The sequence below is a fragment of the Lepisma saccharinum genome, chromosome 3, assembly GCF_977018435.1.
Source record: "Lepisma saccharinum chromosome 3, izLepSacc3.1, whole genome shotgun sequence".
Classification (NCBI taxonomy): domain Eukaryota; kingdom Metazoa; phylum Arthropoda; class Insecta; order Zygentoma; family Lepismatidae; genus Lepisma; species Lepisma saccharinum.
This window is the reverse complement of record NC_139231.1, coordinates 27,096,005-27,110,083: the sequence shown is the minus strand read 5'-3', so window position 1 is coordinate 27,110,083 and position 14,079 is coordinate 27,096,005. Positions and strand designations below refer to the sequence as shown.

The 14,079-nt window shown below is 40.7% G+C and overlaps 1 protein-coding gene across 1 annotated transcript in view; it reads left to right on the top strand.

Moving 5' to 3' along the window:
• LOC145985495 (uncharacterized) overlaps positions 1–14,079 on the top strand; it is a 221,667-nt gene that overhangs the window by 113,773 nt on the left and 93,815 nt on the right. The window contains exon 4 of the mRNA XM_083119566.1: positions 4,824–6,788. Coding sequence (XP_082975692.1) covers positions 4,824–6,788 — 1,965 coding nt within the window. The remainder of the gene's footprint in view (positions 1–4,823; positions 6,789–14,079) is intronic.

The window sequence follows — 14,079 nt, the reverse complement described above, 5'->3', positions numbered from 1 at the left end:
ATTATAATACTGACATGTTCACAGTACTTGAACAGTTCACCTTTTGACGTGCGCAACATAATCTTGCACTGCATGATAACAATTTGGTTAGAACAAGTGGGGATATTTCAAAGTTCCCACAGGTTACACAGTGAAGAAACTGTAGAGCTTGCTGAAATATTTCTCTTCTGCTAGTAAATTGTAAAGTCTGTAAACGTACTACAATTAGTGAATACAATTCCACAAGTCACGCTACTTAGTGTTGATATTTTTCTGTCCATATTGTGTCAGATAACTTGAGAATGTTACGGTGTTTCCCTGATTTTCTTGCACTGCCTATTTAAAAATCAAATTCCTTTAAGAAGACTCGAGGGGGGGGGGATATAACTGATTTGACAGTCTCAATGCAGTTTCTTATACAGAAATTCCGAAATTATCAGCAAATTGCAGACATTTGGTCTGCATACCCATCTGGTGTGTGGGATTACATAATTTCCTTCCCATTCGTATCCCGTCCTATACGTCTCTAATTTAGGAGAATAAAATAAGTGCGAAGAAATTTTTATGCACAAGCTGATAGAACAGGTAATTTTACTGGACCAAAGGAAGGGGGATGAGTTGGGACCGTTGAACCCCCCCTCCTTAAATACGCCCATGGTGTCAGCTATTTATTATGTAGTGATATGACCAAAAATATTACTTTTCCTTTCAAAAGATTCTCGGTCATAATCAGATAGGTTACACGTTACGTTCTTGAAGTACACACGAACTGTATTAAATGTTTGTGTAACCAGATTTTTTTGTGTGTGTGTAACCAGAGGAAATACATTTTTGTGCAACCAGAGGAAATATTTTTTTTTTCTGTTACCAGAAAATTTAGTGCGGGTACTATTTTTAATTTTCGTCTTTTGCAATGGAAATCTCTTCAACATTGATAGAGAAGGGGTCCTAGGTTTGAACACTGGTCAGACAATGGGGTATCATTGTGTTTGTCCCATCATTAATTTTTCCAGTTTATTCTTCATCTTCATGTTTATCACAAATAGCAGAAAATTGATTTAAAAAAACAATGGGCGTTTTGTATTTCTGCGTTCGAACGGGAACGAAACCAGCCAGTGTACATTACCGCACCCCTCTGACTCGCCCTGACTGAAGAAAGAAGAAAATAAACTTTTTTTTAATATAATATAATATATATATATATATATATATATATATATATATATATATATATCTGTATATCTCGCACTTTTTCACTTAAAACATAAATGTATGCATCCAAAGATTTACATGCTTTAAGCGCTCTTGCTTTGTAGGAAAAATTAAATATGTAGGCTACAAATATCGCCAGTGCAACGACGATCAGCAAATAGATCTCATCCTGGAATAATGCCGTATTACTTCCTAGTTGCTCATCCAATTGATATGCAAAGGCCTCCACTTTGCCCTGATATCTCTTATTCTCCTCGTCGTCAAGTGCTTTTATATGATCCATTTCATCCGATATACGGGGCCTCCCCGATGGCGCCGTGGTAGCGTTGTCGCCTTGTAATCAAGGGGTCCCGGGTTCGATACCCGGTGGAGGCACATGGCACAGTGGTTCGGATCCCACTTTAAACTGTAGGTCCAGTCCCGATTAGCCTTACTGTGCATAAAGTGGACTTAAAACACCAACTCAAACAATCATCCGATATACAAAACGAGAAGAAAGGCCACAAATACGCGCTTCAATTACCCAGCCGCCGTGAACCGGAAGTTGTTGTGCTACAGTTCCACAATCGATTGTGCCGTTCGATATATTTTTCTTTACTCGTGGATAGCCAGCCGCCGTGAACCGGAAGTTGTTGTGCTACAGTTCCACAATCGATTGTGCCGTTCGATATATTTTTCTTTACTCGTGGATAGCCAGCCCCTATAGACCGGAGGTAGACCGTCCATGTAGCGCGCCCCGCCGGCTCAGTACCGCCGTGTGTTCGGTAATGATCATAGATAAAATAACCAATGGCGTAGTGATAAATCATTGTTCACCTTTTGTTTATCTGTAATACCACAAATACACGAAGGCACACGGAATGACACGAGAGCGCATTCGAAGGTACAGCGAAGGGGAAAGGTTATCTAGAAACGTCCGGACTTCTGGCATGGAAGTACCACAAGCCGCTTTGGCACGTTTCGGCGCGGCTTGCTGATTGCTTGGACAATTAAAATATTCGATTAGTTACAGATAACTTACCAAAGAAACAGATAGATCTGGGATTGGAATGTGAAAGCTACTGTATAGTATTCCCGAAAGTAGAAATACTGCGGCCAACTCGCGAATTAATTGACCGCCATTTGTTTACTCATCTCGCGGTCACCGTAACGAAAATGTTCTCCTCCTTTGTGGTGGCCGAGTGCCCCCGTGTTGCCATATTTATAACCTCTCTTATTTGCTTGTCAAGAAATTCATGAATGTTAAATATAATATCTGTGCCTTCGCTGTGCACGGTTTTTCTCTTCATGATGACACGAACACTTGGAAGTGAATAAAGGCGATGACGATGTGTTGAAGAACGCCGCAGATTCTGGCAACGCAGGGGCAGGATTACGTGGCAAGCAGCTGACTGCATTTCTTCCGTCGCTCGCTGCTGGGTGAACATTCGCTAGAGGGTTTTTCTCTTGTTGGTAGAGATGTACAGTCAAATACTAAGATTATACTGAGCAAATTGACCAGCACTATGCTTCTTGACTTTGTCTTACGCAATACGAGGTTCAATAATATCGAGAAGAAAGCAACGAAACAATTGACAGTCTTTGCATCATTATCACTGCAGGTGAATTCCTTTTTAATGCTAACTAACTCTGTAGCATTCTAAAATCCGAAGGTTTACAGCTGCAGCAATATAAGCCTTCCATCTGTCCCTATCCTGGGCAAGATCAATCCATTCTTTTCCATCTTTACCGATTTCCTTTAGGTCCATCTCCACGTTATCCCTCCATCTTCGTCTTGACCATTCTACAGGTCTCTTACCATTAAGTTTCCCCACAAGAATCCTGTAAACTCTTCTCTCCTTTCCCATTCGTGCCACGTGGCCTACCCATCTAAATCTTCTTGATTTAATTATTCTAATAATATCCGGACATGAATACATATTATGCATTTCCAAATTATGTAACCTTCTCCACTCAATTGTCTCCTCATCCCTTTCAGGTACAAATATTTTTCTAAGAATTTTATGTTTAATTACCCTTAATTTATGTTCCTCTTTTAATGTAGTGGACCAAGTTTCGCATCCATAAAATATTACAGGCAAAATTACTGTTATGTATTTTAACTTTTAGTTTCTTAAAAACACGTAGAATGAAGAAGAAAAACGAATTAAGATAGCGTCTGGTATTATCAATACATTCTAACAAGCTTTTTTTCACAAACAAAAAACATGATGTTTAGCTGATGTTGAAAATGAGGTAAGAGCTATACATAAATTATGCTGTTTGTAAAGTGCAGCATGTCTCACGTGGAATTAAGAAGGAAAGTGGCTTGGCAATGGCTTTTCTGCTTTTTGTAAAGAGAATATTCTAGAGCCGGTTGTAAAAACCCACAAAAACTGGTCGGCTGCTGCAAGCTTTGCGTTCATTAAGTTGCTTTAACAAAAGAAGAGCTGGTTTAAATGTGAACCTAGTTGCTGTAGATCAGTTGGAACGTATGAAGGAATTTCATGTCACTCGTTTGACTGTCTACTCTTTTTTGGTCGGCAAGGAGGAAAATACACTCGTTTGGTTTTATTATTATTATAACAGATATATACTTCTTAATCTATAATGAGTTATGTAAAACTAAAGTGAATGTAAAAGAACAGTGGAAATTTAATGAAATTGATGTAAGTTGTTGGAAATACAGTTGTAAAAAGAAGAAACCTTGGATATGCATATCAAAATGTTGTGCTGTGAAATGATAGTTCATTTTTTGTTCATCATGGATTTCTTTTGGACAAATAACATTAGCTATATAGATTTCTTATGTTCCAGTGTGTATCACGTTGGTGTCCAACATATATGACCTTACCCATATTAATTGTCATTCACTTTCAACCATCTCTTCTTACAGTGCAGAACGGAAATCGTTCATATCGGGGAGTTCTTCCAAGTGATCTCGATTCTGTGCATGCCCAATAAATTTACAAAGGGAGTATAAGATTCCCCAAAGGGGTAATTATGGTATCTTTTTTTTTGTTTACTTCCATATCAAGACCTAATTTTATGCGAATAAGAAGGGAAAATAGGCTGACCACCATCAAAAACTTGGACACCAAATTGCCAGCTTCTTTAACGAGGCTGTGAGCACCTGGACTCAGTTTCTATTTAGCTTCAATTTTTGCAGTATAGTCAACATGATATAACTTTTTCTGGCTGTTCCATATTTGTACATGTTTTCACGCATGTAATATTCTTTTTTTTTGGGGGGGGGGTTGATTAATTGATAAAACCAAGTGCACGAGCGTCTAAAGCGGGGACAAAGGGGGATGTGCTCTCCCCACCAATAATTTCAACACCCTTGCCCAAGTTTGCTTATTCATATTTTCCCCTTAGAAGTCCAAGGTTTGAAACGGATAAGGCGTGGAAATTTCATTGGGCATGTTTCCTCCCGTATTTAGTAAATTTGTTATTTATCCCTGTCGTCGCTATTAACCTAGGAAAAAAGGCCTAAATACAAAGTCAAATGCATATGTGATATCAAAATAATTTTTTGAATGACTATTAATACCTAGGGTCATCATATTGGTATCTGGTTGAAATATTTAATTGTGATTTCTTTGCAATAAGAAAGTGCAATTATTTATTGTGAATCTTCCTTTTATTTCCAGGTGTCCTCGCTGTTCTCCTGCTCTCGGTGGTGTCTGCCCACGACCGGACAATTCGTAGGATCACCGCAGCTGACCTCCTGGCAGTTAGGAACTTCGAAGAGGCGAAATCTAGACCGACGAGATCCGGGCACCCACGCGGAAGTTCGAACTCAACCCTCTACAAAGTTCCTACGACGCTAGATAATAGCGTCGTCTTGCCGACGGACGTCAGCCGCGCGGAGTCACCTGCGAAGCCGCGAGATGGCACTCGGAGGCGCGCTTTCACGACGCGGCCGCCAGATGTCGTTACTTACCATCCGCGATGGAACGTAAACGTAAGTAGTACGGCAGGCGCGACGACAGATGGCTCTGCACCTCAGCGAGGGGTAAAAACTTTGCAGGAATCTGGATACAGGACGAACGAAGTAGAATACACGGGGAACAGATATGCGGCAAATGTCGTCGATCAGTTGGAGAATAATATACAACAGGGTGTTTCGTCACGCTACGGAAATCGCGTGGAGGCTGCTCATTTGGGACCGACTACCGAGTTTCAAGTTGGGCAGTTTCAGCCCAATGTCCAGTCCGCTGGGTCGCGAATACGCGGGGTCACGGCCGCACAGATAAAAAAGCAGGGGAGAAACTCGACCAGTTCATCTGCGGTTCAGCCGGAGCAGAAGAATGAGACCCAAACATCAGAAGAATCGAATCACATCCCGCCGTTCCCGTACGATGAACATCTACAGCGCTTCGACGACGACTTTGACCGGATATCGTCCGTGATCAGCAGAGATATCCAAGCCAGCAGGTCCAAAGCCATGGAGGAAATGTGGAAGACGCATTCCATGGTACGGGAGCGGGTCACGTCCACGGATAGGCTACCGTCCGAGTCATACATTGACGAGCACGAGATGGACGTGCCAAATGTTTACGTCGAACCCAGCTTCGCGGCTGCCGAAATTGGAACCATGGCGTCTCCCGGCTTCAAGAGCACGACTCGCTCCGAAGATACTTACAGATGGATGGCTGACTGGACACCATCAGATTGGCCAAGGTTCACGACGCCAGTGTTCGCAACAATGCCATCGCATCCGTCATTGTCCGTCAATTATAAGGATTTCAAAACAATGCTCTACGCCAACAAGTCAGATCCAACTTCTTCCAAAATGGACATGTATATGGCTGCAGGGACCGTGGTGGACTTATCAACATCGTACATAAGCGTGGAGAGAATAACCCCCAACAGTACCGTTGACAGCAGTTCAAGCACAGACATTGTTAAAATAGTTCCCACTCCTGTTCTGCAGACCGCAAGAAACTCCATAGAGAAGAGGGACGATCATGAGAAGAATGAAGTCAAAGTTAATGTAGAGCTGGTACCCTCACAATCCCAAGACATAGCGATGACGAGTCTAAGAACTGTGGTCGTGTCGCCAACTGCGTCGATGCCGGATCAGAACTCCATGGCTGTGGAAGCGATGAGCATTACGGCGGCATTTCGTAGACCGTCTTGGGTTCCCGTACCGTCATCGGCAACGGAGACAGAAGAAGGTCGAGTTCACGCCAAAACAACGCCGTGGATCGCTAGAAGAACTTCGAACAGAAGTCGATCCACGACTCCCGCTCCTACGAAAAGGATATCTACGACGCAGGGTACGTTCACGACCGACGGTTTCAAACCGATCAGGAGGCAAACAGTAAGGTACGGTCAAAGATACGGTCAACCGACGGATCCAAAGCGGAATTACACGACGTGGGATGCGTGGGAAGCGACCAGGTACACTAGACGTCCGCCGATGTCCACCACGGTGACTAATAAATCGAGACGGCCCGTGAATCGTCTGAAATTTCCCTCCACGACCATGATACCCACAACTGAAGCCACAACCAACGAGCCTCAACACAGGCAGGGTCCGAAAGATGACCAGTACATAACCACTCCAGCACCTCCACCCACAACTGGCACTCCTGTACCTAGGAGGAAAGGTAAGTTCACATTTCCACACCATTTTCATACATTTGCTGAATATTTTTTTTCTGCTATAAATTCAAAACATTAGATGTCAGGATTTGTTCTGCTAACGTATTTGCCTCCACAATTCTCCCCATTGTCAATTTTTATTTGTTAAGCAATTGCAGAAAATACGGAATATATCCTTTACTACTACTTTTTATATCTTCTTGAATCTTCCTGTTTTCATTTTACGTATAACGAATGTATGTTTTGGGGTATGTTCTTATTTAGCCTTCTTCTAGTTATAAATAAGGTACTTCTGCAATGTGCATTATTCTCCATATAGTAACAGATCAATCTGATCATATTAGGTTGAATATTCCTTTCATTTATTTGATATTCCACATTGCATATTCTTTGCGAACTTTTGCCCATATCATACTTTTACTTCCAAGGTGATCATTTTCTGTTGATTTTGATTTTTACAGGGAGAATTGTACGCTCAGAATTAGTTATTGCTTCATTGTGCAAAATGTGGATAAAAAATAATTTACAAAAATGTTCAATTGGTGAAATATAAAAAAAATAGAGTCGAAAGAGGTGTGTGTGTATATATATATATATTTCTAATTTCTATAATTTACACTTGTACAGATGTAACCATACGAACTGAAATCATTCGACATTAGGGCAAAGCATGTCCCACAGAAATATCAGAAAGTTTCATTATAAATGCATACTTCTGTTTTTGCAAAATGGAGTTTTTTAGGGGATAATTTTCCTTTCCAGCACGAACTTTAAGGCATAAAAATGTTACCACAAGCAGATTTTCTTTGTATATAATTGGTTTGGTTTGAGTTGGTGTTTTAAGTCCACTTTATGCACAGTAAGGCTAATCGGGACTGGACCTACAGTTTAAAGTGGGATCCGAACCACTTGTGCCTGCCCTTGATTACAAGGCAATGACGCTACCACTGCGCCATGGGGGAGGCCCCTTTGTATATCATGTGTGTTTCGATTGATAGAAGAAAGCACTAACAATCACACAGTAATATGAATTTTAAATAACAAATAATTGAACGGACTTTGTAACGAAAATTTGTCCGTCTTTTAAGTACACGCTTGGCCGCCAGAGGTCAGCGGTTATGCTGTGTGATTCCTGACTTCACTCATCTTGCGTGGAAATGACCTACATTTTCTCCTTCAAACAGCATGACAGTTAAGAGCATTTGTCTGCAACAGGACATTTTAATAAAACCCCAAGATATGTTTTGAACATACAGTTGTTTTGGAGACAAAATGGCGGCATGGATGGAAGCATAGAGTCAAGTGCCTCAATCTACGCCTCCCACAATTCTACTCTTACCACGTCACTTATCAGTGCCATGATACCCAAGTTCCGTAACATCTTTAATGGACAACGAGAGCAGATTGTTACATTTTGGTATGTCAAGGCAGAGACATCATAAACTTTATTGCAATTTCTGTGCTCGTCATATTTTACGTATTCAATGTTGTTAAACCTACTTCTTCTTTATTAGTGTGAAAGTTTGCTTTTCCGAAAACTTTAGACTGAATTCTCATGCGATCCTCTACTATATTAATCATCCTCATGTTATTGTTTTATTGCACTTACGTTAATTACGTACTAATGCAATGAAGGTGGGTTTTAATTCAGCGGAAATACTGGATTGCATAATACAAAGAATACGATTAACAGTTTCATAGATCGGAGACACATTAAAATCGGATATTTTGGGTTTCGCATGGTTCGTACTTACCAATTGTGTATTGCGGAACATAGTTCAAGGTGCCATTATGCTTTTTACACGAAGAGAAACAAATTTTTCACATTCTGAGTGCTTTTTTTTTTATTCCTTTCTTTGCTTCCGTAACACACGTTATGGCGGGTACATTTTGACTCACGTTGTGGGTATGCAGTGTTTCAAACTTCTTCACCGAAAAATACGTACGGTTGTGTTCGTCACCGGTAGAAATTATACATTATACACGGGTAGCTGACGGATAGCCCCATAAACCATACACGGATAGCCCCAGGAACCATTATGCGTGGTAACTGACCGATAGCCCCACGAAACATTCACAGATAGCTCCACGAACCATTCACGGATAGCCACACGAACCATTTCCGATAAGGTTAGGTTAGGTTTGGTTACGTTAGGCAAGCATAGTAAAAAAAGGGGGGGTTGAAACACTGACAGGGGCTTACGTCATCAAACGTTCGCAGCTTCCGGTTGTCGTAGGGCAAGCAAATGAAAGCAATGGCAATTGTGCGTCGGTGAGATATTTCTCTTTAAAAAAAACATGATTTCCCGGTCAAATATATTCCACGATGAAAGAAAACACCTGGACGAACGTTGTAAACCTTGGAAAAACTCATTTCCGTAAGTAGTTTCTTGTGTAAAATTGAAGAAATGTGTCTCCGATGTATGAAACTGTTACCAGAATACTAGTATTTAAATTTTAAGACACGCTAAAAAGAAAACTAGATAGAACAAAATATATTCTTAACTTAATTTCCAAGTATGTTCTTTATATCAGAACTAAATAACGTAAGGGGGCCATGGGGCGACATCAGCGTCGGCAGTTGGGAGGCACGAATTTCAGTTGGGTACCTGCCCTCACCTCACAGAGAATCAATTCTAATGTACACTTGCACTGTTTTTCATGAACAACATATAATACTGTAAACAGGAAACAAGCTAACTTCTATGTTTTAGAGATTAGGATATTATTTTGCATAAATAGTGTCCAGAAATGAAATAGATTATTGTATTTCGTTTTCATAATTGCTCCCTTTTCCACGGTAAACTGAACGATCAGATATGAGGAGAAGAGTGAAAAAACAAAGAAAAAAACACCTATTCTCTCAAGGGGACTCGGGTTCGGTCATCTTTTGAAGCATATTGCACAGTGGTTGGGATCCAAATTTAAACTGTAGGTCCAGTTCCGATTAGACTATCATGAGCATAAAGTGGGCTTAAATCAAACTTTAAAAAAATATTCTAGAGACTGTTAAACTTAGTGATCAGACAGAACATTTGAGCCTTCAAAAATATTAGGTGTAATATTATATCGAGAAAAAAACTAGCCCTCCTTGTGGATCCGCGACTGGGCGATATCCATTTTTGGATAAAATATCAACTATGATTGATTGATTTGATCTATTTCGCTTTTCTGTCACTTTTGGCTAATCGCGAAGATGAGGACGAATAGTGATATGGTGAATTGATGAAAGGACAAGCACAAACACACAAGAACAGCACACAACACAAGACCCACGGTGGATTACACTGGGTGTAAGTTCAGACACCAGAGCCTCACTTGTCTGCAAAATTCAGTCCAGGATGTTCTACGTGGAAGGGAAGTTGACATTGGGGTGTCTTCGTAAAGGGTCACTTCTTACACCCCAAATACCAATTATGATGATGATATAGTAACATCATGTTCTGTATAAGTGAGGGAGAAGTTTACATTTCATCGTAATTTTGGGAAGAAATACTATTGGACTAGAATTTGAAATAAGTCATATCTACCACAAAAGGGGCAATGGGTGTGTGGAGAAGGAACCAACCTTGGCCCCTGCCCCTGTTCTCGTGTGACGTCCTTTGAGGCTATGTTGCAAGATTCATGCTAATGAGTTTAATTTGCCACTAATGATCTGCCATTAAAGATCTGCATATCAGTTAATTGTTTCGCTCTCTAGGTATGGCAGAACAAGTGTAATTAGAAGTAGCCGAACCTACACTTAATTTTGCTAAAAATGTGGAAAAAATAAAACGGGGCAGAAATTAATTGCAGTGCAGTATTCGAAGCGTTAGTGTGTCACCTACTTGACAGGGAATTTGCAGAATATAATAAAGAACGTGGACTTGTATAAATTGAGTCGTTCAAGCGTTCACCATATGATACTGCCTGTTCATTCCATTTTTAGAACGAACTTTCTGCTATTGCGTCCATGGATGGTCTTTTATTCGGCAAGAATGACTAGAAAAAGGGATGACCGACCAGCTGCATACATTTGAACATTTTTATAATTATCTCAAATATAGACCCATCGTAAGCGATGGCATGAGACGAGTCCAACTTCGTTTTCAGTTCGTTTCAGGTATATTAATTGGCACTGGAATCACAGTTTAAAGTGGGATCCGAACCATTATGTGCGCCCGTCTGTGACGCATTCCAAGACCTCTCGATACAAGGTGATACGACGAACTTTTCCATTTCTCCCACTTTTGGCTAATAGCGACGATCAGGACGAATTCACTTAGATAAAATTGATGAAGGGACACGCATTTATTCTCAGGCCAGGACTCGAGCCATTGAGGTGACACATTTGTGAACGAATGCATCAATTGACAATTGCTTAATCAATTTTTAGTTTTATCTGCATCACTCCATGGCCACTGTGTTTTACTTAAGGCAGTCAGTACAAAAAATGCTGAAGAACATATGGCGAGAAACTGGATACCGGCTGGGTATTGCAATATTAATTTGTGTCCAATTATGACAGTTCGTATGCCACGTGAAGCTGTTTGAGATGTTCTATAATCCGATGTAAAATACAGATGGATCTTTTTCTATTTAACACCAAAATATACTCAATAATTTGTGATAAGTTACCTTGTATGTTTGAGTTGTCTCCAATTTCAATTGTTATAGGGCCCACATATTTTACATCCGGGGTTCGAAGCCCGTCTCTACACCCAGTGGCGCGGCGAGTCTTAGATCCCAGAGCAGACAGTTCTATTTCTGTTTTGGTTATCTTGATTGATTGGTATTGTAAGTTCATTTATGCACAGCAAGGCTAATCGGGACTGGACCTACAGTTTAAAGTGGGATCCGAACCACTATGCGCCGCCACCGGGTATCGAACACGGGATCCCTTGATTACAAGGCGACGATGCTACAACTACGCCATCGGGGAGACCCTTTTGGTTATCTTACGTCGCCTTACCTCTTGGCTAATTTTGACTATGAGGATGACACGGTGATGATACCATGTCCTGGCAATGGTTCGAACCCGGGACCTTTGGCTTTGCAGTGCATGAGGCTGATCACTCCACCACGAAAGTCCGCACTATAGACAGTTCTATTACCAGTCCATAGGGATGTTGAGTGGCGTGGAAATTTTCCGTATGAAAAACTGTTAAAGCACGTGGAACTATGTAGTCAATTATACAGAATGACGTTAACAAATAATTACTATTCTTCAGACATTTGTTATTGTGTTATCATGCAAGCATTTGTCTAAAAATCGAATTTCTAAATCAACGGCATCGATATTCATTTGAATAATTACTATCGGCCTCGAGAATCCTCCTCCCCCTTAAGATAAATACATTTTTTAATGTACTCTTCAACAAGAATCGAATAATGAATTATTGGTTGGTGTGTTGGGGGCTCCTCGATGGCGTAGTGGTAACTATATCATAGTTTGGCATTTTTTCTAGGTGTCTTGAGAGTGTATCATAAAACTGTTCTTTTTCATTATCTTCCTTGTCTTCAGTAGGTACATGAATTGAAAAGTCATTTTCTTAAATTTTCCTTTTTATCGTATTTTACATTTTGGTTCAAAAGAGATAATGCTACTTGTTGTTTTCTTTGTGACAATAAAATCTGTTTCTGGCTGCCCTGTTCTGTTATCTGGCCCGCTATACAGTATGCTATAGTCTTTTTTATCAATTCTGGCCTGGCCATTCCATCTAATTTCCTGTATAGTTACTACTTCAGTATTTCACTAGATATTTCATTCATCTTACCAGGCGGTAACATAGTTCTCGCGTTCCGTGTTGCTGCTTTTTTATCCATTTTCCTAATCCTTTTCCTATTAACGTGCTTTTGTCTACTTCCAATCGATCCGTCCGGCTGTTTGTGGGTTTTCTGAACAATGCTTTTTTTTTTCCAAGGTAGGGTCGTCAGCCCCTCTAGCCGGAGGACGGGGACTTTTTCTGTCGGGGTGCCCTGCCCTTAGGAGAATTGCCTTCACCTCGGCTAGAGAGTCCCTCCTACATTTGGCAGTGTGCGATCTAACTACGCTCGTGGATGCTGCCGTTGACCATAAGTTATATGGTTCTTCCTCCACCATTACTTGATGAATGTCCCGCTGCCAGCTTCCATCACCTTGACAGACCTAAACTCAAGTTACCCTCGAGTAGCTCTGCCAAGACCCCCTTCTCTCGGTTGCTTGCCGACCATTCATCCGAAGGGATTGTTTACCACAACCTCAGAATGGGTTACTCGACTTAACAGGGCTCACAGCGTAACAAGTTCCAGTATAATTTGATATTTAATTTCTTGTTCAATCTGTTTGCTTGCCAGTGATACTCAAATATATTAGTGCAACAACGGGTAACAAGAAACATTTTTTTAAGGAATGAAATTACCATAAGAAAGTAATTAGAGGAAATATGATATAGTTAATTAATTGGGTTACTTAGGAAAATACTGAATAACAAAGATAATCTTTTGTGTGAGGTTTTTGTTAGGATATTGATTATCTTTTAAAAACCAGAACGATTCGAGATATTAATGAGTAAAGGGCGTGGTGATCAATTGTCAGGGCAACGCAGTGCCACGTCAGAGCAGAGTTTGGCCCCTGGGTAGATAATATCGCGACTTACCTTCTCTCTCTGGCGGAGTAGTTACAACAATCCAGGGATCTCTGGTATGAATCCCAACCAATCAATTTTATCGTATCATCATCACCCATACTCATTGTTGCTGTTGGTCAAAAATTTTAGAAAAGCTACGTAAAATTTATCAATTCATCAATGGGTACCTGGGGATTACCGTACGTCGAAAAGGCTGTCGAGGCATGGTGCTGATTGCATCACCTTCACCTCCACTCGGGCTTCGGCTGTAAGATTAAACTTTCAACCTTTCTGTTTTCTCCCTTTCTTGCATTCATTTGTTTTTTGATAATTTCAGCGTTCTTGTCGGAAACAGCCTTGGAAATACATCTGACCCCTGTTTTCGATTGGGGGTGTAGGGGGGGACCTTTTTTGCACACACCCAAATGTCAACCTCCCGTCCACGTGTTACACCCTGGACTGCGTTTAGGATACTAACACCCTGGACCTATAGCCAGGATAATCCACTGTGGTATTTGTGTTTTGTGCTGTCCATGTGTGTTTGTGATTGGCCCTTCATCTTATCACCTTTAATTTTCATCTTCTCAATTAGTCAAAAGTGGCAGAAACGCCAAGAAAAATAAATCATTCATCCATTGTTTTCGCTTTAAACAGAAGCAACAAGACTATCTCGTGAAGATCCTCGGTCGCAATATTATTTCAAGGTATC